Source organism: Balaenoptera musculus, chromosome 6 (genome assembly GCF_009873245.2).
Source record: "Balaenoptera musculus isolate JJ_BM4_2016_0621 chromosome 6, mBalMus1.pri.v3, whole genome shotgun sequence".
Lineage (NCBI taxonomy): Eukaryota > Metazoa > Chordata > Mammalia > Artiodactyla > Balaenopteridae > Balaenoptera > Balaenoptera musculus.
The window spans coordinates 32,003,384-32,029,361 of NC_045790.1; the positions used below are offsets into that span (position 1 = coordinate 32,003,384).

A 25,978-nucleotide genomic window follows, 5' to 3' on the forward strand; every position below is an offset into this window, starting at 1 on the left:
GAATGTATTCTTGTTTGATTTTATAATAGTTATGAAGCAGGGTACTAACTGAGAATGGAGTGGGTTAGAAGGGATGGTTAGAGTTTTGAGGAGAGCATAGGATGTATAAAAAGTCTGCTTGGAGAGCGGAAAGGTGAATTGTCAGAATGTGATAAAAGATTGCTGGATAGGGTTGAATGCACATTTGTGGTTTCCTGAAATAGAATGTTTCTCACGTAAATCAACAGAACATTAGCAATGTTAAGCTCTAACACAGAGTAAGGAAATGTGACATGTGTAAATGCTTAATGTTTTTAGAAGGGTAGAATTTTGTTTTGATTTGTTTTTTAAAATATTTATTTATTTATTTTTGGCTGCGTTGGGTCTTTGTCGCTGCGCATGGGCTTTCTCTAGTTGCGGTGAGCGGGGGCTACTCTTTGTTGCGGTGCACGGACTTCTCATTGCGGTGGCTTCTCTTGTTGTGGAGCACCGGCTCTAGGCACGCGGGCTCTGTAGTTGTGGCACACGGGCTTAGTTGCTCCGTGGCATGTGAGATCTTCCCGGACCAGGGCTCAAACCCGTGTCCCCTGCATTAGCAGGCAGATTCCCAACCACTGTGCCACCAGGGAAGCCCCTTGATTTGTTTTTAACACTGATCTTTATAGTATTTTATTTGCAATTGATGTAGAATGTGCCCTAATTTAAAGTAACATTCTTTTTTTAGCCTTACAAATAACTCTCGGATTGTGGGACTCCTGGCTCAGCTGGAGAAGATCAATACTGAATCTACAGAATCAGATACTGCCAGACATGTTACATCAAAAATTCTTCATCTGGCTCAGAGTCAAGGTGAACTTTAATCTCTTATTTTTGGAATGCTTTCTTAATTCTTTAAAAGTAGATGGTGAGAATGTTCAAACTTTTGATAAATACATGGTTTTATGTAAAAATTGAACTTTCTCCCATAGACTCAAGACGTAGAAAAGTGAATAACTGTGGAAGAAATTGATCTTCAAAGCATTGTTTCTAAAAAATGATTATGAGTTTACTTATGTGTGACTGCCCCCCTTTCCCCAATTTTCAGACAACACCTAATTCCAGTACTACTTTTTCTAGAATGTTGACAAAAAGATGGCAGATATTATGTTGGTTATTAGTGTTGTTCCCCACTTTGAAATGCAAGCCCTGTCATTCAGTGATTGGGTGACCTTAGGGAAGTTTTGAATCTCTAGGACTTAGCTGCACCATCTCTGAAATAGAGATAAGAGATATCATGTAATTATCATGTAATTTACATGAGAAGCATGTAAAAATAATGTTAAAAATGTTCAATAAATATCTGTAATTAGGCATAATTTATCTGTTTTATGAAGGTAGTACTACTGAGTTGGTATCAAAACCTTGACAGAGTACAAGAGAAGAAAAGTATTAACTTTGCACTCAGGAACCTAAATTTGAAAAATCCCAAATAAAACATTAATGAATTAAGTCCAATTATAATATCAGGAAATATATCAGTGTAGCATTATTTGGACAGGTTGAATAAAATCCATGTGATTATCTCAATAGGAGCTAAAAAAGAAATTTAAGATTCCAAAATCTGTGCTTGATTAAAAAAAAAAAACCTTGATTTTTCTTTTTCTAAATAAGGGTAAACCAGTAGCTACCTTTATATTTAACAGTGACACATTGAAGGCATTCTGTTAAAATTAAGATCCAGACAATTCACAATTATTTTAATTAATTTATTTTTTTATTATTTCATTATTCTGGAGGTGTAGGTCATTGAAATATTGTGCTTATCAACTAAGGTAAATGTATACGGATGGTCACTGTATTAGTGCAAAGATAGATAGATGTACCAAGTATATTCATTGTATTCGCATATGAAATAACTCCTTAAAACAAACAAAACACCCCAGCAAAACAAAGAAGACAAATTCTCCGAACCTATAGATACTACTTGCGTATAATTGCTCTCACCACTGTAGACTCTCCCCATCATAGTCTAGAAGTCCCGACTCCAACATCACTACTGAAAATGCCCCTAGTCATACCACTACCAGAGATTGTCCTTTTTCCCACACTGCCACCCACAAATGGGGAAACCAGCCCCTGAATACTGCCCCCTGGGGTTGTATAATACAGTGACTCTGTTTATAGTTAACACAGTGTAAATTAGTAGTGAAAGATTGTCCCATCATTATTTATAGGATAATCCAGTTGTCTATCCATTTGAGAGAGAAAGATTAGGAATTTACAGCTCAAAGAAGAGGAAATGCAAATAACCAGTAAACATATGAAAAGGTTCTTTACTTTCTTAAAAGTCAGGAATTACTAATGAAAACAACTAAGGTATTTCTCACTACTTAGATTGGCAGAAATTAGAGAATGGCAATATCCAGTGCTGTTGAAGGCATGGAAAATAGGGTATTCTCATACACTGTAGGTGGTACAATAATTATTATAAACTTTGGAGGAAAGAATCTGGCAATGTTTATTAAAATTTAAAGTGCACCTGCTATTTTACTTAACGCTTTCACTCTCAGAAATCTGAGTGAAATAAAAATCTTATTATATAAAAGAATATTTGGAGGTGTTTATTTCAGTGTTTGTAAAGTCAAAGATCAAGAAACAACCTTAAATATCCAACTATGGAGAATGGTTGAATTAATTTTGATGTAACTGAACTGTGGGACATTATAACTACATTATACAGCTATTATCAATAATAAATTATTTATAATATATGCTGTGGTTCATATGTGGAACTACAGGCATACCTCAGAGATATTATAGGTTCGATTTCAGACTACCGCAATAAAGCAAATATTGCAGTAGGGTGAGTCACATGAAGTTTTTGGTTTCCCAGTGCATATTAAAGTTACGTTTACACTGTACTGTAATCTATTAAGTGTGCAATAGCATATGTCTAAAAAAATGTACATACCTTAATTAAAAAATACTTTATTGCTTAAAATGTAAGCCCTCAGTGGGTCATAATCTTTTTGCTGTTGGAGTGCCTTGCCTCAATATTTAAGGTGGCTGACTGAGGTGGTGCTTGCTGAAGGCTGGGGTGGCTGTAGCAATTTCTTAAAATAAGACAGTGAAGTTTGCCACACATCACTCTTTCACGAATGATTTCTCTATAGCATGTTGTGCTGTTTGATAGCATTTTACCCACAATAGAACTTCTTTTAAAACTGGAATTAATCCTCTCAAACCCTACCGCTGCTTTATCAACTAAGTTCTTGTAGTGTTCTAAATCCTTTGTTGTCACTTCAGCAATCTTCACCAGGAGTAGATTCCATCTCAAGACCACTTCCTTTGCTTATCCATAAGAAGCAGCTCCTCATCTGTTAATATTTTATCGTGAGATTCCAGGAATTCAGTCATATCATCAGGATCCACTTCTAATTCTAGTTCTCTTGCTGTTTCCCCCACATCTGCAGTTATTTCCTCCTCTGAAGTCTTGAATCCCTCAAAGTCATCCATGAGGGTTGGAATCAACTTCTTTGAAACTTCTGTTTATGTTGATGTTTTGACCTCTTCCCATGAATCACAGATGTTCTTAATGGCATCTAGAATGGTGAATTCTTTACAGATTTTTAACTGACTTTGCTCAGATCCATCAGAGGAATCACTACCTATGACAGCTATAGCCTTATGAAATGTATTTCTTAAATAAGAAGACATGAAAGGCAAAATTACTCCTTGATCCATGGATTGCAGAGTGGATGTTGTGTTAGCAGGCATGAGAACAACACTAGTCTTGTATATCTTCATCAGAGCTCTTCATCAGAGTGACAAGGTGCATTGTTAGTGAACAGTCCCATTTTGAAAGGAATCTTTTTTTCTGAGCCAGTAGGTCCCAACAGTGGGCTTTAAAATATTCAGTAAGGGCTTCCCTGGTGGCGCAGTGGTTGAGAATCTGCCTGCCAATGCAGGGGACGCGGGTTTGAGCCCTGGTCTGGGAAGATCCCACATGCCGCGGAGCAACTCAGCCCGTGAGCCACAATTACTGAGCCTGCGCGTCTGGAGCCTGTGCTCGGCAACGAGAGGCCGCGATAGTGAGAGGCCCGCGCACCGCGATGAAGAGTGGCCCCCGCACCGTGATGAAGAGTGGCCCCTGCTTGCCACAACTAGAGAAAGCCCTCGCACAGAAACGAAGACCCAACACAGTCATACATACATACATACATACATACATACAAAGAATGTATACATACATACATACATAAAAAGAATGTAAGCAGACAAGAATAGCATTAAAAAAAAATTAAAACAAAATTAAAAAAAAAATAAAATAAAATATTCAGTAAACCATGTTGTAGACAGATGTGCTATCATCCAGGCTTCATTGTTCCATTGATACAATACAGGCAGAGTAGATTAAGCATAATTATTAAGGGCCCTAGGATTTTTGGAATTGTAAATGAGCATTGGCTTCAACTTCAAGTCACGAGATGCATTAGTCCCTAATGAGAGAAGCTTTGAAGCCAGGCATTGACTTCTCCCTAGTTATGAAAGTCCTGGATGGCATCTCTTCCGATATAAGGCTATTTTGTCTACATTGAAAATCTGCTGTTTCGTGTAGCCAACTCACTGCAGCTTCTACATCAGCACTTGCTGCTTTACTTTGGGCTTTTATGTTATAGAGATGGCTTTTTTCATTGAACCTCATGAGTCAACCTCTGCTAGCTTCAAACATTTCCTCTGCAGAAAAAGGTATTCCATGCAAATGGAAATCAAAAGAAAGCCAGGGTAGCAATATTTGTATCAGACAATAAAGACCATTACAAGAGACAAAGAAGGACTTAACAAGATGATCAAGGCATCAATTCAATTGTAAATAAATTTACACCCAATATAGGAGCACCTAAATACATACAGCAAGTATTAACAGGCATAAAGGGAGAAATGGACAGTAACACAGTAATAGTAGGGGGCTTTAACACTCCACTTACATCAAGTGACATATCATCCAGACAGAAAATCAATATGGAAACACTGACCTTAAATGACACATTTAAACAAATGGACTTGATAGATATATATAGAACATTCCATCTGAAAGCAGCAAAATACACATTCTTTTCAAGTGCACATGGAACATTCTCCAAGATAGTTCATATGCTAGACCACAAAATAAGCCTAGGTAAATTTAAGAAAATTGAAATCATACCAAGTATCTTTTATAACCACAATGTTATGAGTCTAGAAATCAACTACAAGGGAAAAAAAAACTGCAAAAACCACAAATATGTGGAGGTTAAACAATACGTTACTAAACAAGAAATGGATCACTGAAGAAATCAAAGAGGAAATCATAAAATACCTGGAGACAAATGAAATGAAAATAATGGTCTGAAATCTATAGGATGCAGTAAAAACAGTTCTCAGAGGGAAGTTTGTAGTGATACAAGCTTAGCCCAGGAAACAAAAATCTCAAATAACCTAACCTTACATGTAAAGGAACTAGAAAAAGAAAGAACAAATGAAACCCAAAGTTAGTAGAAGGTAAGAAATCATAAAGATCAGAGCAGAAATAAATGAAATAAGACTTAAAAAAATTAGAATGAGTGAAAATAAGAGCTGGTTCTCTGAAAAGATAAACAAAATTGATAAGCCTATAACCAGATACATCAAAAAAAAAAAAGAGTGCTCAAATTGATAAAATCAGAAATGAAAAAGAAATTACAACTGAAACCACAGAAATACAAAAGCTCATAAGAGACTACTATGAACAACTATATGCCAATAAAATGGACAACCTAGGAAAAATGGGCAAATTCTTAGAAACGTACAATCTCCCAAGACTGAACCAGGAAGAAACAGAAAATATGAACAGACCAATTACCAGTGATGAAACTGAATCAGTAATTAAAACACTCCCTACAAACCAAAGTCCTGAATCAGATGGCTTCACAGGTGAATTCTGCCAAATATTTAAAGAAGAGTTAATACATATCTTTGTGAAACTACTCCAAAAAATTGCAGAGGAAGGCATGCTTCTGAACTCATTCTACAAGGTCAGCATTACCCTAATAGCAAAACCAGACAAAGATATCACAAAAAAACAAAATTACAGGCCCATCTCACTGATGAACATAGATGCAAAAATCCTCACCAAAATATTAGCAAATTGAATCCAACAATACATTAAGAGGATCATACACCATGATCAAGTGGGATTTATCTCAGGGATGCAAGGATGCTTCACTGTCCACAAATCAAACAGTGTGATACACCACGTTAACAAATTGAAGAATAAAAGCCATATAATCATCTCAATAGATGCAGAAAAGCTTTTGACAAATTTCAACATCTACTAATGGTAGAAACTCTCGGGCTTCCCTGGTGGCGCAGTGGTTGAGAATCCGCCTGCCAATGCAGGGGACACGGGTTCGAGCCCTGGTCTGGGAAGATCCCACATGCCACGGAGCAACTGGGCCCGTGAGCCACAACTACTGAGCCTGCGCGTCTGGAGCCTGTGCTCCGCAACAAGAGAGGCCGCGATAGTGAGAGGCCCGCGCACCGCGATGAAGAGTGGCCCCCGCTCACTGCAACTAGAGAAAGGCCTCGCACAGAAACAAAGACCCAACACAGCCAAAAAAAAAAACAACTCTCCAGAAAGTGGGCGTAGAGGGAACATACCTCAACATAATAGAGGCCATATGTGATAAGGTCACAGTTAACATCATACTCAGTGATGAAAAGCTGAAAGTATTTTCTTTAAGATCAGGAACAAGACACGGATGCCTACTCTCACCACTTTTACTCAACATAGTTTTAGAAGTCCTAGCCACAGCAATCAGAGAAGAAAAAGAAATAAAAGGAATCCAAATTGGAAAGGAAGAAGTAAAATAGTCACTGTTTGCAGATGACATGATGCTATACATAGAAAACCCTAAAGATGCTACCAGAAACTACTAGAGTTCCCCAATGAATTTGGTAAAGTTGCAGGATGCAAAATTAATATACAGAAATCTGCTGAATTTCTGTACACTAACAACAGAATATCAGAAACAGAAATTATGGAAACCATCCCATTTATCATCACATCAAAAAGAGTAAAACACCTGGGAATAAACCTACCTAATAAGGCAAAAGACCTGTACTCTGAAAACTATAAGACACTGATGAAAGAAATTGAAGATGACAAAAATAGATGGAAAGATATACCATGTTCATGGATTGGATGAATCAGTATTGTTACAATAACCATACTACCCAAGGTGATGTACAGATTCAGTGAAATCCCTATCAAAATACTAATGGCATGTTTCACAGAACTGAAACAAATAATTTCAAAATTTGTATGGAAACACAAAAGACCCCAAATTGCCAAAACAATCTTGAGAAAGAAGAACAGAGCTGGAGGAATCACACGCCCAGACTTCAGACTATACTACAAAGCAACCGTAATCAAAACAGTATGGTATTGGCACAGAAAACAGACATGTAGCTCAATGGAACAAGATAGAGAGGCCAGAAATAAAGCCAGGTACTTAATCTATGACAAAGGAGGCAAAAATATACAATGGAGAAAAGACAGCCTCTTCAATAAGTGGTGCTGGGTAAACTGGACAGCTACATGTGAAAGAATGAAATTAAAACATTCTTTAATGCCATATACAAAAATAAACTCAAATTGGATTAAAGATCTAAATGTAAGATTGGATACTATAAAACTCCTAGAGGAAAACATAGGCAAAACACTCTGACATAAATTGCAGCAATATTTTTTTGGATTCATGTCCTAAAGTAAAGTAAATAAAAGCAAAAATAAATAAATAAATGGGACGTAATTCAACTTAAAAGCAAAGGACACCATTGACAAAACAAAAAAACAACCTTTTTTTTCTATTTATTGTGATGAAAAGGATCATCTAGTTTCCATTTCTACTGAAAGGGAGAAAATATTTGCAAATGATACGACTGATAAGGGATTAATATCTAATATATATAAACAGCTCATACAACTTCACATCAAAAAAAAAACCCAGAGAGCCCAATTAAAAAATGGGAAGAAGAACTGAACAGACATTTTTCCAAAGAGAAAATGCAGATGGCCAACAGGCATCTGAAAAGATGCTCAATATTGCTAATCATCAGTGAAATGTAGCTCAAAACCACAATGAGCTATCACCTCACACCTGTCAAAATGGCTATTATCAAATAGAACACAAATAACAAATGTTGGTGAGGATGTGGAGAAAAAACCCTTGTACACTGTCATTGGGAATGTAAATTGGTGCAACCACTGTGTAAAACAGTATGGAGCTTTCTCAAAAAACTAAAAATAGAGCTACCATATGACCCAGCAATTCCACTCCTGGGTATATGTCCAAAAAACCCACAAAAACACTAATTTGAAAAGATATATGCACCCCAATGTTCATATCAGCATTATTTACAATTGCCAAGATATGGAAGCAACTTAAATGTCCATCAACAGATGAATGGATGAAGAAGATGTGATATACACACACAAGCACACAGACACACACAATGGAATACTACTCAGACATAAAAAAAGAACAAATTTTGCCGTTTGCAGCAACATGGATGGACTTGGTGGACATTATACTAAGTGAAATAAGTCAGACAAAAAAAAATACTGTATGATATAACTTAAATGTGGAATCTAAAATATATAACAAACTAGTGAATATAACAAAGAAGCAGATTCACGGATATAGAGAACAAACTAGTGTTGCCAGTGGGGAGGGAGGGAGGGACAATATAGTGGTGAGGAGTGGGAGGTCAAAGTATTTGATGTAAGATAGGCCACAAGGATATGTCGTATACCACGGGGAATATTATCTAATATAATATAATTATAACTAATATAATATCTAATATTAGTAAATATTAACTGTGTGATAAAACTATATGTAATTTTTTTTCTTTCATGTTTTAGAAGAAAATTTTTTTCCTACTTTTCAGAAAAAACAAGGAGAGAAATGACAGCCAAAGGTTCTACAGGAATGGAAGTTCTGCTGTCAACATTAGAGGTAACTCACTGACATGCTTTAATTATGTAGCTGTTAATAGCAACCAATACTGAGAGAAAAAAAATGACAAAGTACAAAATTTTTATCCTAGAGGTAGAGCCAATGAATGGAAGTTTGTTTTCTTTTTTAAATTATTTGGAACGGGGATATAAACATTCCAGCATACATTAGATAAACCTCTAAGTGTATTTCCCTATGATTATAATGATAACCATATTTTAAATCTTTACATGCCATTCTAATTGGTAATAGAAAATAAAGCATTAGTTGCAAATAAATCTTTAGCATAAAATAAATGATTGAGGGACTTCCCTGGCGGTCCAGTGGTTAAGACTCTGCGCTTCCACTGCAGGGGGCATGGGTTCGATCCCTGGTCAGGGAAGTAAGATCCTGCATAATGTGTGGTGTGGCCAAAAAAAAAAAAAAGGATTGAAATTGGAAATTCTCATTTATTTTGTTAGTTATACATTTATGATTAAGTTCACTTCATACATTGGTTGAATAACTATATTATATCGATATTAATTAAGTTTCAATGCTAGTATAACAGTTTGGGGTGGATCAGCAAGACATAGTCAGAATCAAGATTTTATATTTTATTCAGTGCAATGTTAAAAATAAGAAGTGAGTGAGTACATTGTATACCTTAGACTTAAACAATGTTATATGTCAGATTATATCTTAGTAGAACTGGAAAAAAAATGATCAGGGAGTGAGTTCATGTGTGTGTGTGTGTGTGTTTTTTTGACTGTGCTGCATGGCTTGTGGGATTTAGTTCCCTGACCAGGGATCGAACCTGTGCCCTCAGCAGTGAAAGTGTGAAGTCCTAACCACTGGACTGCCAGGGAATTCTCTGTTTTTTTTTGTTTTTGTTTTCTTTTAATTGAAGTACAGTATTGATTTATAATATTATATTTTTTATAGTTTCAGGTGTACGGCATAGTGATTCAGTATTTTTACAGTTTATACTCCATTAAACATTATTACAAGATAATGGCTATAAATTCCCTGTGCTATACAATATATTCTTGTTGCCTATTTGTTTTATACATAACTTTGTAACGTTGTATTTGTAACTTTGTATTTGTAACTCAATTCTGTACCCCTAATGTGCCCCTCCACCATCTTCTCTCCCCACTGGTAACCACTAGTTTGTTTTTTGTATCTGTGAGAATGTTCCAATTTTGCTTTATACATTCATTTGTATTATTTTTTAGAGTTCACATATAAGTGATAGCATACAATATTTGTCTTTCTCTGTCTGACTTGTTTCACTAAGCATAAAATTCTCTGGGTCCGTCCACATTACTACAAATGGCAGAATTTCATTATTTTTTTATGGCTGAGTAATACTCTATTCTATATATATATATATATACCACATCTTCTTTATCCTTTCATCTGTTTATGGATACTTGGGTTGCTTCTATATCTTCTTGGCTATTGTAAATAGTACTGCTATGAACATTGGGGTGCATATATCTTTTCAAATTAGTGTTTTTGTTTTTTCTGGATATATACTCAGGAGTGGAATTGCTGGGTCATTCTGTAGTTCTATTTTTAGTTTTGAGAAACCTCCATACTCTTTTCCACAGTGGCTGCACCAATATACATTTCCACCAACAGTGTACATGGGTTTTTTTCTCCACATCCTCGCCAACATTTGTTTTTTGTGTTCTTTTTGATGATAGCCATTCTGACAGGTGTGAGGTGATATATCATTGTTGTTTTGATTTGGACTTCTATAATAATTATCTTTATTGTATATCTTTTCATGTGCCTTTTAATTTGTTGAGACTTGTTTTGTGGCCTGGCATGTGATCTATCCTAGAGAAGGTTCCATGTGCACTTGAAAAGATTATGTATTCTGCTGTTTCGGGATGTAACATCCTGTAGATACCTATTAAGTCCAACTGGCCTCTGGTGTCATTTAAGACTACTGTTGCCTTTTTGATTTTGTGTCTGATGAGCTGTCCAGTGATGTAAGTGGGGTGTTAAAGTCTTCTACTATTATGTATTATTGTCAGTTTCTCCTATATGTCTGTTAGTCATCACGAATTATTAGAGAAATGCAAATCAAAATCACAATGAGGTATCACCTCACACTGGTCAGAATGGCCATCATCAAAAAATCTACAAACAATAAATGCTGGACAGGGTGAGGAGAAAAGGGAACCCTCTTGCACTGTTGGTGGGAATGTAAATTGATATAGCCACTATGGAGAACAGTATGGAGGTTCCTTAAAAAACTAAAAATAGAACTACCATATGACCCAGCAATCCCACTACTGGGCATATACCCAGAGAAAACCATAACTCAGAAAGACACATGCACCCCAATGTTCATTGCAGCACTATTTACAATAGCCAGGTCATGGAAGCAACCTAAATGCCCATCGACAGACGAATGGATAAAGAAGATGTGGTATATATACACAATGGAATATTACTCAGCCATAAATAGGAACAAAATTGGGTCATTTGTAGAGACGTGGATGGACCTAGAGACTGTCATTCAGAGTGAAGTAAATCAGAAAGAGAAAAACAAATATATATTAACGCATGTATGTGGACTCTAGAAAAATGGTACAGATGAACCTGTTTGCAAGGCAGAAATAGAGACACAGACGTAGAGAACAAATGGATGGACACCAAGGGGGGAATGGGGGGTGGGATGAATTGGGAGATTGTGATTCACATATATACACTAATATGTATAAAATAGATAACTAATGAGAACCTGCTGTATAGCACAGGGAACTCCACTTCACTGTACAGTAGAAACTAACACAACGTTGTAAAACAACTATATCCCCTCCCCCCCCCCAAAAAAAACTATAGGGTGCAAGATAGTTTTGTACAAGGATGTATTGTACAACATGGGGAATATAGCCAATATTTTGTAATAACTGTAAATGGAAAGTAACCTTTTAAAATTGTATAAAATTTTTTAAAAATTAAAAATAAAAAACTGTATTCAAAAAAAAATTATCCTACCTCCCTGGTAAATGAGATAACAGTGCAACTTCCATTCATATTCCAGTGGCCTGAAATCAGTCACATGGCCCAAACCTAATTGCAAAAGAGCTGGAAAATGTGATTTGGCTGTGTACCCAGGAAGAAGATGAACACTTAGCAATATTGCTCCTGCCGCAGTCTATTCTTTTCTTTAACAAATGTTTGTCTCTCATTCTTCCAACTCTGTCCCCAGTAAGCCAGTGGTCCAGTTAACACCCCCAGTGCTGAGACGAGGGTCTCTGGTTAATGTGTGGTCCTTTTTCTGGTCTGGATTTGACTTTCTGGTTCCATTAGTCTCTGCCCTTAAATGGTGAAGTAGAGACAACACTTATTCCCTTTTGGAAAGGGGAAGAGCAAGAGTCCCATTCCAGTCACTGATACATTGCAATTCCGAAATTCCTCTAAATAAACACTGTAAAATCCTTCTACTCTGGGGATGAGGCAGTTCCTTGAATAGGCCACAGTTCTGCTGTCTGTGTGGTTTTCTTCATCCAAGCATTGCTTTTAGTAAGAGAAATATAACCAAAGTACAGTATTTAAACATTTTCTCTTATTAGATTGGTTGTTCAGACTTTGGGAAATAGTTACTTTTCTGCATTGTGGGTTGGAGTGTAAATTGCTCAATGAAGAGCAGGTTAGTAATATCTACTATCAAAATAAATGCCCATATCATTGACCCAGAAATTCCAGGAATTTATCCCATGTACAGTTGTACTTGCTTCCCTGTAAGTGTATGTACTTAGTTTTGGTTGCAATTTTTAATAGCAAAAGATTTAAAAAATTTAAATATCCCATTGATAGGTGACTGGTTGCATAAACAATGGTATTGCCATGCAGTGGAATATATCATGTGGCCCTTAAAAAAGGATGAAGAAACTATTTATTGACATGTAAAAATATTAGTATAAAAAATAGTTACCTATAGAGCAGTAATACCATTTGGAGAAATAAATCTATGTATACATGTATTTTTACATGGATTACTTTTATGTGTGCACACTATCTTGCTGGATACATAAGAAATTGATAATGCCGTTACTTTTTGAGAGGGGAGCTCCCTGGATGGATAGTCACCATATATACATTGTAGTGCCTTTTATATTTTGATACATTTATTTGTATTATCTATTTGGTAGAAGTTGATGAGTTCAAATGACAAATTAATTCCTGTTGATAATAAGAAAATAATAGCTCAGATGATTTCCAAAAAATTTTAAGGGCAATAAGAAGAGACTGAAGTGATGTGTGAGAATAGTGAAAACCTGAATACGTTTATTCTTAGAGAAACCAAAAAGGTCATCTGTAAAATATAGGTGGTTCCTGACTGACAGAAAAAGTTTGGGAATCACAAATTTACAATGTTTTAATAAAGCAAATAAACTATTTATTTCAGAACACGAAAGATCTTCAAACTACTCTTAATATCTTAAGCATTCTTGTTGAGCTGGTGTCAGCTGGTAAGTTTTTGTTTCCTTTGGTGTAATTTCTGTTTGTAAACAATGATCAGAAATGCATCATGTGTACTTTTTTTGGAATTTTCTGATACTCATACAGAGGCTATTCTGAGTATTGGAATTTGGAAGCGAAAATATCATACTCTTGTTGTTGCTTTGTTTTTGGTATCTTCTGGTGTCCCTCAAACCCATGTGTTTTAGAGCCTTGAATGTAGAGTTTTGCATCACTTTTATTTACTGTCTGTGCTATTTTTTAAACTAACATAAATAAAATAAAATTTTATTTTGATACTATTTGTTTGCTTTCTGAAGTCATCACTTTTAATACTTCTTTAAAGCTAACAAGTTGTGATATCTAATATGTTACAGAAGAATTTGCGATTTCAACGTATTTCTTTCAAAAAACTTCTTAGGTGGAGGTCGAAGAGCGAGTTTCTTAGTCTCCAAAGGCGGTTCACAAATATTATTACAGTTACTTATGAATGCCAGCAAAGAATCTCCCCTGAATGAGGAGTTAATGGTGCAGATTCATTCCATTCTTGCAAAAATTGGACCGAAAGGTAAGGGTTTCATTTGTATGACTTTCAGGTGGAACTATTTTTGTTACATCAATTCTGTGTGCCTTGAAACTGGTAAATTTTACAATCTAAAATGCTACTGCTTTTTCTTGGTCTGAGTCATGGAATGCTTTTTACAGTCAACTAGTGACCTGCAAGAATTTAGGATCCTAAATTTCTGAGTAATTCTATTGCATATGGTGGAAAAAGGAAGAAAAAATGCGTTAAAGTCAGAAGTGTGTCTTGGTGTGTGTGTCCCTGGCATATATATGTTATAAAAGATACACGTAACATGGATATTGTTGAGGCCAGAAGGAGGGAGTGTGGATGGGAATGCTTTGAGGAGCATGCAGGTAGAATGTGTTTGCTTTTCATTAATAATCATCTTATAGTCATGTCTCAGTGCCTAAAAAGCTTACAGACTAGTTAAGCTTTTAATCATAATCATATAAGAAAGTGATTACAGCTTTAATTATCTCAGATCAACTTTTAGTTGATAATAGGAATTTATAATATTAGTTTTAGAAATTTAATCATTTTATGACATTTCATTTTATTCAGAAGTTACATATGAATAAATTGTGTTTGTTCATTTTTTTTTAAACAGACAAAAAATTTGGAGTGAAAGCTAGAATTAATGGAGCTCTAAATATAACCCTGAATTTGGTCAAACAGAATTTGCAGAATCATCGCTTGGTTTTGCCTTGTGTTCAGCTTTTACGAGTATATGCTGCCAACTGTGAGTATTTCAGAGCAGCTTTTAGTTAGCTCAGTGTTGTGAAGTTAACACAAAATGAAAACTTTGTACTTTAACTCCATAAATCTCTAAAATTTGTGGACAAGGAAAGAGAATATTTAATATGGCTCTTTGTAATTCTAACCCCCCACCACAAAAGTGAGGTAGGGTAAGAAGGTGAGTTGACAAAATCTTCAGAATTCTCATAATTCCCCCAGTTTGTAAAGGCATGTAGTAAGGGGGATGATTAGGTGGCCTGTGGAAAAGATTTGGAGGAATATGAGGATATTGGCAGCTGGAAAAACTGCTATGCCTATTTGGATTTTCACAGATGAGAGGAAAATTGAGAAGGAAGGAATGCGGTGGCATAGTCACATGGAGCTAATTCTCTTCAGTAACGAATAGGGAAGTAGCAGAACCGAAAATAAATAGCACAGGAGACTCTGAGGAAGCTGGAGAAAACAGTAATCACAGGGAGAGAGTCTCAGATGAAGTGTCTCCCAATGGGCACGCACACACACACATACACACATTCTCTCCCTCTCTCACTAATGTAATATTAGGTCCCAAGCCCCTGAGGTATGGATTTTCTTCTATTCCCTGACAATGGGTTTGGAATGATTAACAAAACACCCAGAATTGAGACTGTACAGTATATATTATTGCAGAACATCATCACAAAATAATGATAATCAAAGTGGTAGATGTGTGTGTGTGTGTATTTATTTATCTGTATCTATACTTTGACAGTATAGCTAAAGGTGTACTCACAGGAAAATAGTTTTGAACACTTAAATAATTAACACTTAAATAATTAAGAAGTGCATAAGGAAATGAATTAATTGGCTGTTTAAACAAAGAAATTAGGAAAAGAGCAATAAACATAAGGGAAGCAGAGGAATGAAATTGTAAAGAAAAAATACGTTATGAAGTCTTCAAAAGTTGATTTAAAAAATAAAACAGATAAACCACTGAATGAAGGAAAATGGAAGACAAAACAGACTAAAATTAGAAGCGATAATGGAGTAATAAACAGATATAGAGGAAATTAAAATTGTCATACAAAACTTGAGGAACTACATTTTTGGTGGCATTTTATTTAATTAAGCACCAGGAGGCCAGTAAACAGTGTATCTATAATTTTTAAATAATATTTGTTCAGGATTGAAAATGTTAGGCACAATTTTCTGGTTAGGTAATTATTTGCATGTTCTGTCTAAAGTTGTTACCTGTTTTTCCCTACTGCAGTCGCTTTAGTTAAGGTTCTCATTACCTCTCACCTAGACCACAGTCTCCTAATGTGTCTCTCAAATCCATCTTTCCTACAATGCTGTTAGAGCTGACCTGTATCTAAAATGCAGATCTGATTTGTTGTTCCTTTTGGGTAATTCCCTGCAGTTGAAAGAATTAACAACTTCTAGGACCTTTCATAATTTGTTCTAACTTCTTTTCCCACCTCATCTTCCCATTGGCATGCCTTTGTCTAACACTTTGTTTTAACAACATGTAACTGCAATTTCCCTGCAACTTCCCATTAAAAAATAAAGCAAAAAAAAACCCTTCCTTTGAAGTATTGACTAAGGTGGACTTTACGAGGGACTTGAGTTCACATTTACTAAACAATTTCAGAGCAGCTTTTAGTTAGCTCAGTGTTGTGAAGTTAACACAAAATGAAAATTTTGTATGTATATGTTTTTGGTTATGTATCACACGTATACACATTTCTACTCCCTGAGGTTTTTAAATCACTTTACATCTTTTTTTTCACCTTCCCAGCTGTGAATTCTGTATCCTTAGGGAAAAATGGAGTTGTGGAACTGATGTTTAAAATCATCGGACCATTTAGTAAGAAGAATTCCAGTCTTATGAAGTGAGTAAATGTTTTAAGTGTAAATAGAGGTATACCCTTTGTTATTTTGGGCCTTACCATCTTGATCTGTACAATGAGCAGGTTGAGTTAAATTGTGTCTAGGGTCCTTTCTCAGTTCTTAAATAGTGATTTAATTATGATAAAGATTTTCTTTAGTATAAAGTTTAATCTTCAAAAATATATCAAAATTAGATAAATTCATTGAACATAGTGTTATGGAAATTCAGACTTTGAACATTCCTAGATACTATAATAGGAAAAAAGACCATTTATAAATCTCATTCATTCAGAAACATTTATTGAGTGCCTACTATATTCCCTACCCAATTTTACAGTCTTTTAATGACTACTTCCTTCAGTCTTACAATTATCTGGATATATTTTAAATTTATACATTTCTTTTTTGTCAGAATCATGTTATTCTTTTTCTTACTTTGAGATATGTATATATATCTCAAAATATGTGTTATATATGTGTGTATTTGTGTGTGTGTGTATATATATATATATATACACACACACATCCATAAATAAATAAATAATAAATAAATACACGCACACACACACATATGCACATATTCATTTGTAGGTCTTTCAACCTCGGAAAATAAAAGCAGTTTCCAGTTATTTCATTATGTTTAGTACTTTCTTAAGCCAAATTAATGGTCATTCTTTAAAAAAAATTTTTATTATGGAATTTTTCAAATACAGCATTTATATTATATTAATTATTACTTATTATATTCAACAGTTATCAACATTCTGCCATGTTTGTTTCATTTATTCCCCCTCCAGACTTTTATTTATTTTTCCTGGGGTATTTTTAAGCAAATCCCAAATGTTATCCACATATATATGAATTTCTGTAAGCAAATACCAGATATTTTCTCACTTTTCCCCTAAATACTTCATTATGTAACTCTGCTAAATAGGGACCTAAAAAATAACCATAATACTATAATCATGCTCAACAAAATGATTAATTCCCTAACACAATCTAAAATCCAGTGTGTTTAGTTTTCTCCAGTTGTCTCCAAATGCCCTTTAAAGCAAATATCAGCCATGACATTTATACTGTAAATTCTTTAGTATGATCACTATCAGACATAGTTTTTTTCTTTTAGTGTTACCAAAGTATCATTTCTTTGTTCAACAATATTAATAATTCTTTAAGTTCATCTAATATTTTCTGATTGTCTAAGGAATGTCTTTTTTTTACAGTTGGCTTGTTCAAATCAGGATCCAAATAAGGGCTCTACATTCTATTTGATTGATAAGTCTTGTAATTTTTTGCAGTCAATAACAGGCCCCCTACTTTTTTTTTTTTTTTTTAAATCTTCATCCTTCCTGTTTTTTTAAATTTATTTATTTATGGCCGTGTTAGGTCTTCGTTTCTGTGCGAGGGCTTTCTCTAGTTGTTGCAAGCGGGGGCCACTCTTCATCGCGGTACACAGGCCTCTCACTATCGTGGCCTCTCTTGTTGCGGAGCACAGGCTCCAGATGCGCAGGCTCAGTAATTGTGGCTCACGGGCCCAGTTGCTCTGCAGCATGTGGGATCTTCCCAGACCAGGGCTCGAACCCGTGTCCCCAGCATTGGCAGGCAGACTCTCAACCACTGCATCACCAGGGAAGCCCCCCCCTACTTTTCCATTCTGTTTTGTTTATTTGTTGAAGGAACTGGGTGGCATCTTATAGAATGTCCCAACATAGATTAACATGACTGTATACTGGGGTCACTTAATTTGTAGGTATATCCCTCAAATTTTCTGTAGACTGATGGAGCTTGAGGCTTGATTAGATTTGTTTGTTTTTTTTTTTTAATGGTCAAAATATTTCATAGTTGGTGCTGGGTCTCTGTTTTGCACCCCTTAAAATCATTGAGTTGAAATGTTCCATCCTCTTTCACCTAAAAACTTAGCAATATTTCATAGCATTGCCTGATCCATTATTTCTTAAAAGGTTCCAAAATAGTGACTTTTCTAATTTTCTCATTCTTTCTGCTTTTATTAGCTGTGATTCTTTTATAAGGAAGAACTTGTCCACATCAACTATTTGGTTAAATTTTACAAATGAATAATGTCCAGAACATATGCAGTCTTTTCACCCTTTCTTAATAAAGGTCAGATATTTAGCTTTTACCCTTCTTGAAAATGGAAGATTACTTGCACATATAATTATTTATTAAATATTTTTTGGTGGGATGACAGCATATTTACTTATATAAAGATCATACACACAGTCTTAGAGCATCTGATGAAATGTGACAAGATAAAGAAAATGATTGTTCACAATTAGTAGAACCAACTTCCAGAATTGATGTAGTGTAGTGAGTGGGCTCTGGAGCCAGGCAGAACTCGATTTGTGTGTTAGCTCTTACTGGCTTCATGATATGAAGTAAGTTGCCTAACTTTTTATGCCCCAGTTTCCTGTCTGTAAAATGGTAGTATTTGTGCATACATCATAAGGTTGTTATGAGGATTTAATGAGGTGATTCTTGTAATTAGCACAATGCCTATATTAATGCAGTGTAATTAGTTTAGGTGAGTAATGTAGTAATGTGGATGTGAATGAATCCTAGTTAATATTAAAAACATATTCTTTATCTTTAAAATTTTTATGCCTTTTCTCTTCTTGATCTTTAAAGTACTTTAAAATTAATCTTTATCTTGGTTATGATCTCCTACTTAAGATCTACATTACTCTATTGTAACCAAGTTACCAAATCTAATATAAAAAGTTCCTAGGAGAAAAGAACATTTCACAAGTATCTGTATAATATACAACATGGAATATTTCCAAAACCATGTAGAAATCAGTGGGTCTAAACTTCTGAGAAAGGAATGTAAGTTATCTACATTATTCCTTCATTCTTTTTTCTATATTTTAAAAAGAAAAATTCTTTAAACTTTATTTTTACTTTAAAAAGGATAAACCATTCATTGACCAGACATCTATATCATGATTCCTTTATTTTGAATAATTGTAGGATCTCCCCCTTAATTAAACAATCTCAACATCTAGAGCATTTGTATACCAGTTCTTCCTCCCCTTAATGCCCTGCATTTAGTTAGTTGAAGAAGATTGAGGGTTATTATTTATGTTTGAAGAGCAACCCTTCCCTTTAGAATTTCCTTTCCTTTCCATTTTAGGTTTTGGATTTAAACATTGTTAATCTAGAAGGAAGCAACTCTAAAAGTTATTGTAACTCTTTCCGAGTTTCACTACAGGTTTGGAGGTTATTGCAAGGATTGACGCCCCCCCAACTTAAATGACTTCATGAGTACCTGGGGCTTCAGTTTCTCCTCCCTCGCTGCTCCCAAATGAATAAGCCACAGGCTGCTTTTAAAGCCATTGTTAGTTATGTTATTCTGTGTGGGACTTATGAAGACTGAAAAATATATGAGGAAGTATAAAATATTGGTGCTGAGAAATTCTAATCAACATATAAAAATGTACTTTTCAATAAATACTATTCTGTAATTGTTGGGTAACTTTTATATTATAAATTCATACTGGCTTATAACTGACATAGAATTACAGAAATTCCTTTGTACTGAAGTTTTAAAAAATACCTTTTAAAAATCATCTTGGTAAAACTGTCAAGACGACTTTGCACCAAACTTCATAATTTCTTTTCATCTAATGGGGCTGTGGAACAAGCATGATGGGCAGAAGGAATTGGGTGTATATCCAGTTTTGGCAGTGTTGAAGAATAAACATCAAGAGAAAAACATGTAGTTTAAGGCTTAGAAAATGTCAGAGCACTTCTGTTTGGTTCAAATGTGTTGTAAACAACTGCCAGCAGGCAGAAAGACTGTTTCTGAAAGTACTGTTAAGATTTTTAAAATTTTGAATTAAGACTTAGCTGTAAATGGGAAAATTCTGAGTTCATTGCAAATGATTGCCGCTAAGCGATTGTACTAGTTTCCTAGGACTGTTGTAACAAAGTACCTAGTACAAAGTTGGTAGTTTACAATAACAAATTTATTGTCTCTGGAGGCTGGAAGTTCAGAATCAACTTGTCAGCAGGACCAGTGTTCCCTTTGTAACCTGCAGGGGAGAATCCTTCCTTGCTTATTCCTAGCTTTTGGTGGTTTGCTGGCAATCTTTAGTGTTCCTTGGTTGTAGGTGCAACATTTCAGCCTCTGCCTCTGTCATCATATGGTGTTCTCTCCTTGTGTGTCTGTCTTCAAATAGTCTTCCCTCTTTTTGTAAGAGCATCAGTCGTGATGGATTAAGGGCAGTCTACTCCAGCATGACTTCATTTTAACTGATTACCTCTACAAAGACCCTGTTTCCAGATAAGGCCAAGTTCTGAGGTGCTAGAGGTTTGGACTTCAACATATCTTTTTGGAGGAGACTGACATTTCTGATTTCATAATTTTCTTTCTCAACAAGAATCTTGTGTGATTTATTTTTCATATCACTTAGTTTTTATGTGACCCTAGGCATATTATATTCTGAAATCCTTAGTTTCTTTATTCATAAAATGTGCCAATTCTATGGACTAGGAATTTTCTTTTTAAAGAATTAAACTAGAAAACACATATACAAGGCATGTGTAACAATTTTTGGCATTTATCAGGTCTTGCTGAATGAAGTCTTCTTTTCTTTTTTCCCCAAAATTGCCATTGTACTTAGAAGATCCATTTAGTTCTGATTTTGACCAATTTAAAAGTCATCCTTATTCTGATAGTTTTACAGTCTTAAGTGCATTTTATTGCATAATTATAAGATTATGAAAAGTTTCTTACTGATGATTCAGTGCTGTGAAAATTCTGTTAATAATTTTATAGTTTTCATTTACTTTTAACTTGCCATTACCAAAACTGCACATTGTTTTGAGAAAGCTACATGCAGGAGTTTATATTTTTTAGAGCATATACTGTTGTTTTTATTTTACAAATGTTATCATAAATAAATGTTTATATGGGTGCTTTATTTGTGTCAATAAACCAAAATGTAACTGTTAACAACTTGGTCTAGAGGGTAGCAGTAATGAGCATTTATTATAAATGAGCACTTAGTCTGTACCTAGTCCTGGATTATTGTTTCAGGTTTTATTTTGAACCAATATCCATCTTAAATCAGTATCCGTTTTAAATCTTCTAAGTCATCTTAGAAGTCATCATCTGGTCATGCTATGTGTACCACTAATGTGTATGCAGCTTTATTAACTTTATTACCTTGTTTTCAGTTTTAATTTCTTGAGTAGTTTTTCCATAGATGTGTACACTTTATTACATTATCTAGATTGTAAAATTATCTGTGAAAGAGATAACTTTGTTTTCTAATTTTATACCCATGAAGAACCTGCTACTGTGGGTATCTAGTAGGCATTCAACAAATGCTTAGTGATGAGTGAAATGCTTAAATTTGACAGTGTACAGATTTTTATGCAAATTAATTATCCTTGTTGAAATCTTACTAAGAGGTACTGGCTTATATTTTTAAAGTTCCTGAAAGTTCCATTTCTTCAATAACTCATTTTTAAAAAAATATTTGAATTACAGGTTTTCCACAGTGATGTCATATATATTTTTAAAGCTGATTAATGGCCACTGATTTCACTGTGTGTAACTGTACATTTATATTCAAAGAATATATAAGTCCTCTAATGGGCGGTGAGAAATTTTGAGATGTTAATTAGGTCATTATTCTCTTTGATGCCGTATGGCTGAAAAATGTTAAGGGTTCATACTTCCTCTCCCCAAACCTCCTAGTTCCAAAATATTTTACATTTGTTATCACATTAAATGTTAGGATTATTGCTTGATAGAGCTAAAATACTTTGAAGTCAGATACCTACGAATATCTATAGAATTTTGTAGTCGCAAACTTTGTGTTAAAACTTGTTTTTGTTTTAATTTTTTTGTGAATCAGAATCTATGATTCTTAGTATTATTCCTTTGTGAACTCTGTCCCAGTCAGACACAGGTACAATGATTCCATTCACCTAACCTCCGATAACGAAGACTTTTAGACATTGTTAATTTTCTTCTTTTTCTTTCTTAAACATTTTTTTTTGGTGCTCTTTTGTTGATATTTCAATCTTCCTCATATCCAATTTTAACCTGAAGGAAGTGAGGCATATAGAGAAATGCCATATGTAATTGATTATAACAGGAATGACATTTGGAGTAGATACTAATAACTTATCTGAAAAGATTGTATGAATTTACTATTGTAGATTAATTTTACTAGTTTTGTTGTTGTTTGTGTTTTCTCATGTTGACAGGGTTGCTTTAGACACTCTTGCTGCATTGCTAAAATCAAGTAAGTTTTTAAATACTAGAAATACTAGATACTATTTTCTGAGTATTCTATCTACTATGTTAAAGAAACTGGAAATGTAGATTTAGTTTATGTTTATAAAGCTTGTTCATAATAATGTCAAAGTTGATTTTATCTTTTAGTACAGTTGATTGATATACATCATAACTAAGATCATTTATGTTTATTGAGCTCTAATTTATCAGTACATTTATATAATTTATTCAAGTATATTGACTTCCTTTTTCTAAGTTACTTTTATAAACATAAAGCCTTGTTAGTAGGGGAAAGTAATATGTAAATATTATATAGTATCATTTTGAAAAAGTGATGCTAACATGGCCTTGAGAACATCTACCATGAAGAGTATCTTTGACAACTACTGTCTCTGTATAACATATGATTTTCAGTTAGGACCTCTTTATTAGAAGTATTATTTCTACCATAAAATTCAAATTTATAACATTAAAAATGACTTAATGTAAATTTACACTTTGCTAAATGCATTTACAGACTAAAGCACAATTTTTTTAATCTTCAAAATTGAAGTTTTGGAGGAAATGTGTCTTAACACAATATGGTATTTTTGGAGAGTAACCATCTGCATTATGTGCTTTTTTTCTCTCCATGATACTCAGTGTCTGTATTTTAAATATTAATTTTTGTTAGCACTCCCATTCCCCCATTCCATTGGTTGATTAAATTAACATCTTATTTAATCACAATAACATTTAGTCCTAAAGATCTATGTTGATGGCTTTCAATGTTATTTTTCCCCAAAACTGTCTATTGAGGGTGAGACCAACTTGCCCTTAAGTTTGATGAGAAGAACAGTAGCAAATGATTAATCGATTGAGAATCTGATATTTGGTAATGATTTATTAAATTTAAAGAATCACCTTAGGTATTAGTATTATATACTAGAGTGCATAAAATTCAGTTTACAGTTTTATCCTTGAAATGAAATGTGTGTTATTCAATTAGATTAGCTATGTAGCTTTGTTTTCATATATGATGTGATAAACTTTAGACCAAGATTAGAATACTTGGATTAATTTCAAAGATATTTGTAACCTTGCTTTGATGTGCCCTCCCTGCCTTTGTGGTTCAAATTGTTTAAAGATTAATTTTTAAATTAATGTAGGCATATTTTTTGATTTAGAGTAGATTAAAATAGCCATGAAAACTAAACTCTTATTAAAGCTTACTAATTTTCAGAATCACTGATGACAAAGTCACTAATTTGAAGTCAGTAAAAACTAAAACTCTTAAGTTTCAAGTATTTTTAGATATCAGTTAACCTAAAATGACTGAAATGCTGATATCTTCAGTTTTAAATAATAAGCTTCCTTTTACTCCCTCCCTTCTTCTCCTTCAAAGGAGGATGGTGGGCAAACATATCTGTTTGCTCCATCAGGTAAAAAAGTAACTGACAAGTAAAGGCTCCTGGATTGCAGATAGCTCTGTTCACTTCTCTTAAGAGTCACTCAGCACCTGTGTTTGAGTTATGCACAAGTTTTTTATTTGATCTTCAATAAAGAATTTAAATATTTCTCATAAGTACCATTTAGGCTTTTGGGAATTCCAGTGGAATCTGGAATTACATTTGTAGCAGTGGAATCTGAAATTACATTTGTAGCTCTTCCAGACACAACAGAGGTATTAAACCTTTTACATACGAAAGTGCCCCGCTCCTACCCCTGTGAGTTTCTTCCAGCTCTCAAATATCAGAACATAATTTCTAAGAGGGCATTAATAAGTTTGTTGATCTCGGTGTCTTTATGTTTTAGGTGGGTATTAGCACATTTAAAACTGTAGTAACTCTTTCAGGCAACTAAAAGCAGCACAGCCTTACTGTTGCATTATCTTAGTGTCCATGCCATGAGCTAGGTGGTCATTTTATACGTAAACGTAGATGAGGAAGAGATTGGTATTTCTTTCTAATTAAACAACCTCAGATGGGTTGGTATTCCACATTATCTTGCACTCTTATCATTGGCCCACCCATGTGGTGCTGGGTGGCTCAGGATGTTGCTAAGATATGATTCCCTTGCTCTCATCTTAGTGAAATGCACCCTTCTGGTTAAAAATCTTAAATATTAACATTAAAAAAATGAAGTACATCAAATTTATGGATTTATTTCTGTTAATTTTACCCCAATAAAATTGACTGTTTACAAAAAAAATTTTTGATGTAGTTTTTTCATATATTAAAAAATTAATGACAATAAAGCACTATCTTCTAATCATATAATGCTTCTTACATTTCACTTACTAAAAAGTTGTTTAAGTATTTTTCACTTAGCTTTGTTGTAGCATGGATATTTATATAATTGTGGGGGTAATTAAAATTTAAAATAATTTCAATAGAAACACATAAAATTTGTAGTAGGAGCTACAATCCAATGGAGTTTATTTCACACAAAGATTGTAATAGAAGTTGCAATAATGATAATGGCTTTTAACAAAATCATAGTCACAGCTAGTGAGTTAAAGGCTTATATATTCCTTTTGGTGTAATGAAAGTCAGTATATTCATAAGTTTTAAAATATATGAAAGTTTTGTTAGTATTAACATTTAAAAATACACAACCTTAATTGTGTTAAAGATATTTTGATATTTATTAACCACAAAACAATATATGGGCAGGTTTCTGGAAAATTACCTGGAACTTGTCATATTTATTTTGTTAGCTAAAAAATATTTAAATATGTGGTTGCCATTTTTTTTTGGAAAAAAAGTATTGTAAGACTTCATTACAGTATTGTGGTTATGTTTTTAATTTGATTTATTCTACTAGTGTCTCTTATTATTTAAAAAATATTCTTTCTCAATTTTCTTTTGTTAAAGAAACAAATGCCAGGAGAGCTGTAGACAGAGGATATGTCCAAGTCCTTTTAACAATTTATGTAGATTGGCACCGCCATGATAATCGGCATAGAAACATGCTCATTCGAAAAGGAATTTTACAGAGTTTAAAAAGTGTTACAAGCATCAAGTTGGGAAGAAAAGCATTTATTGATGCCAATGGGATGAAAATTCTTTATAACACTTCGCAAGTGAGTTTTTA

At 34.1% G+C, this 25,978-nt stretch overlaps 1 protein-coding gene across 1 annotated transcript in view; it reads left to right on the forward strand.

Moving 5' to 3' along the window:
* Window positions 1-25,978, forward strand: part of AGTPBP1 (ATP/GTP binding protein 1) — a 180,075-nt gene that overhangs the window by 42,779 nt on the left and 111,318 nt on the right. Inside the window, 8 exon segments of the mRNA XM_036856416.1 lie at window positions 704-828; window positions 8,932-8,999; window positions 13,411-13,474; window positions 13,885-14,031; window positions 14,636-14,767; window positions 16,541-16,634; window positions 22,873-22,910; window positions 25,759-25,967. Coding sequence (XP_036712311.1) covers window positions 704-828; window positions 8,932-8,999; window positions 13,411-13,474; window positions 13,885-14,031; window positions 14,636-14,767; window positions 16,541-16,634; window positions 22,873-22,910; window positions 25,759-25,967 — 877 coding nt within the window.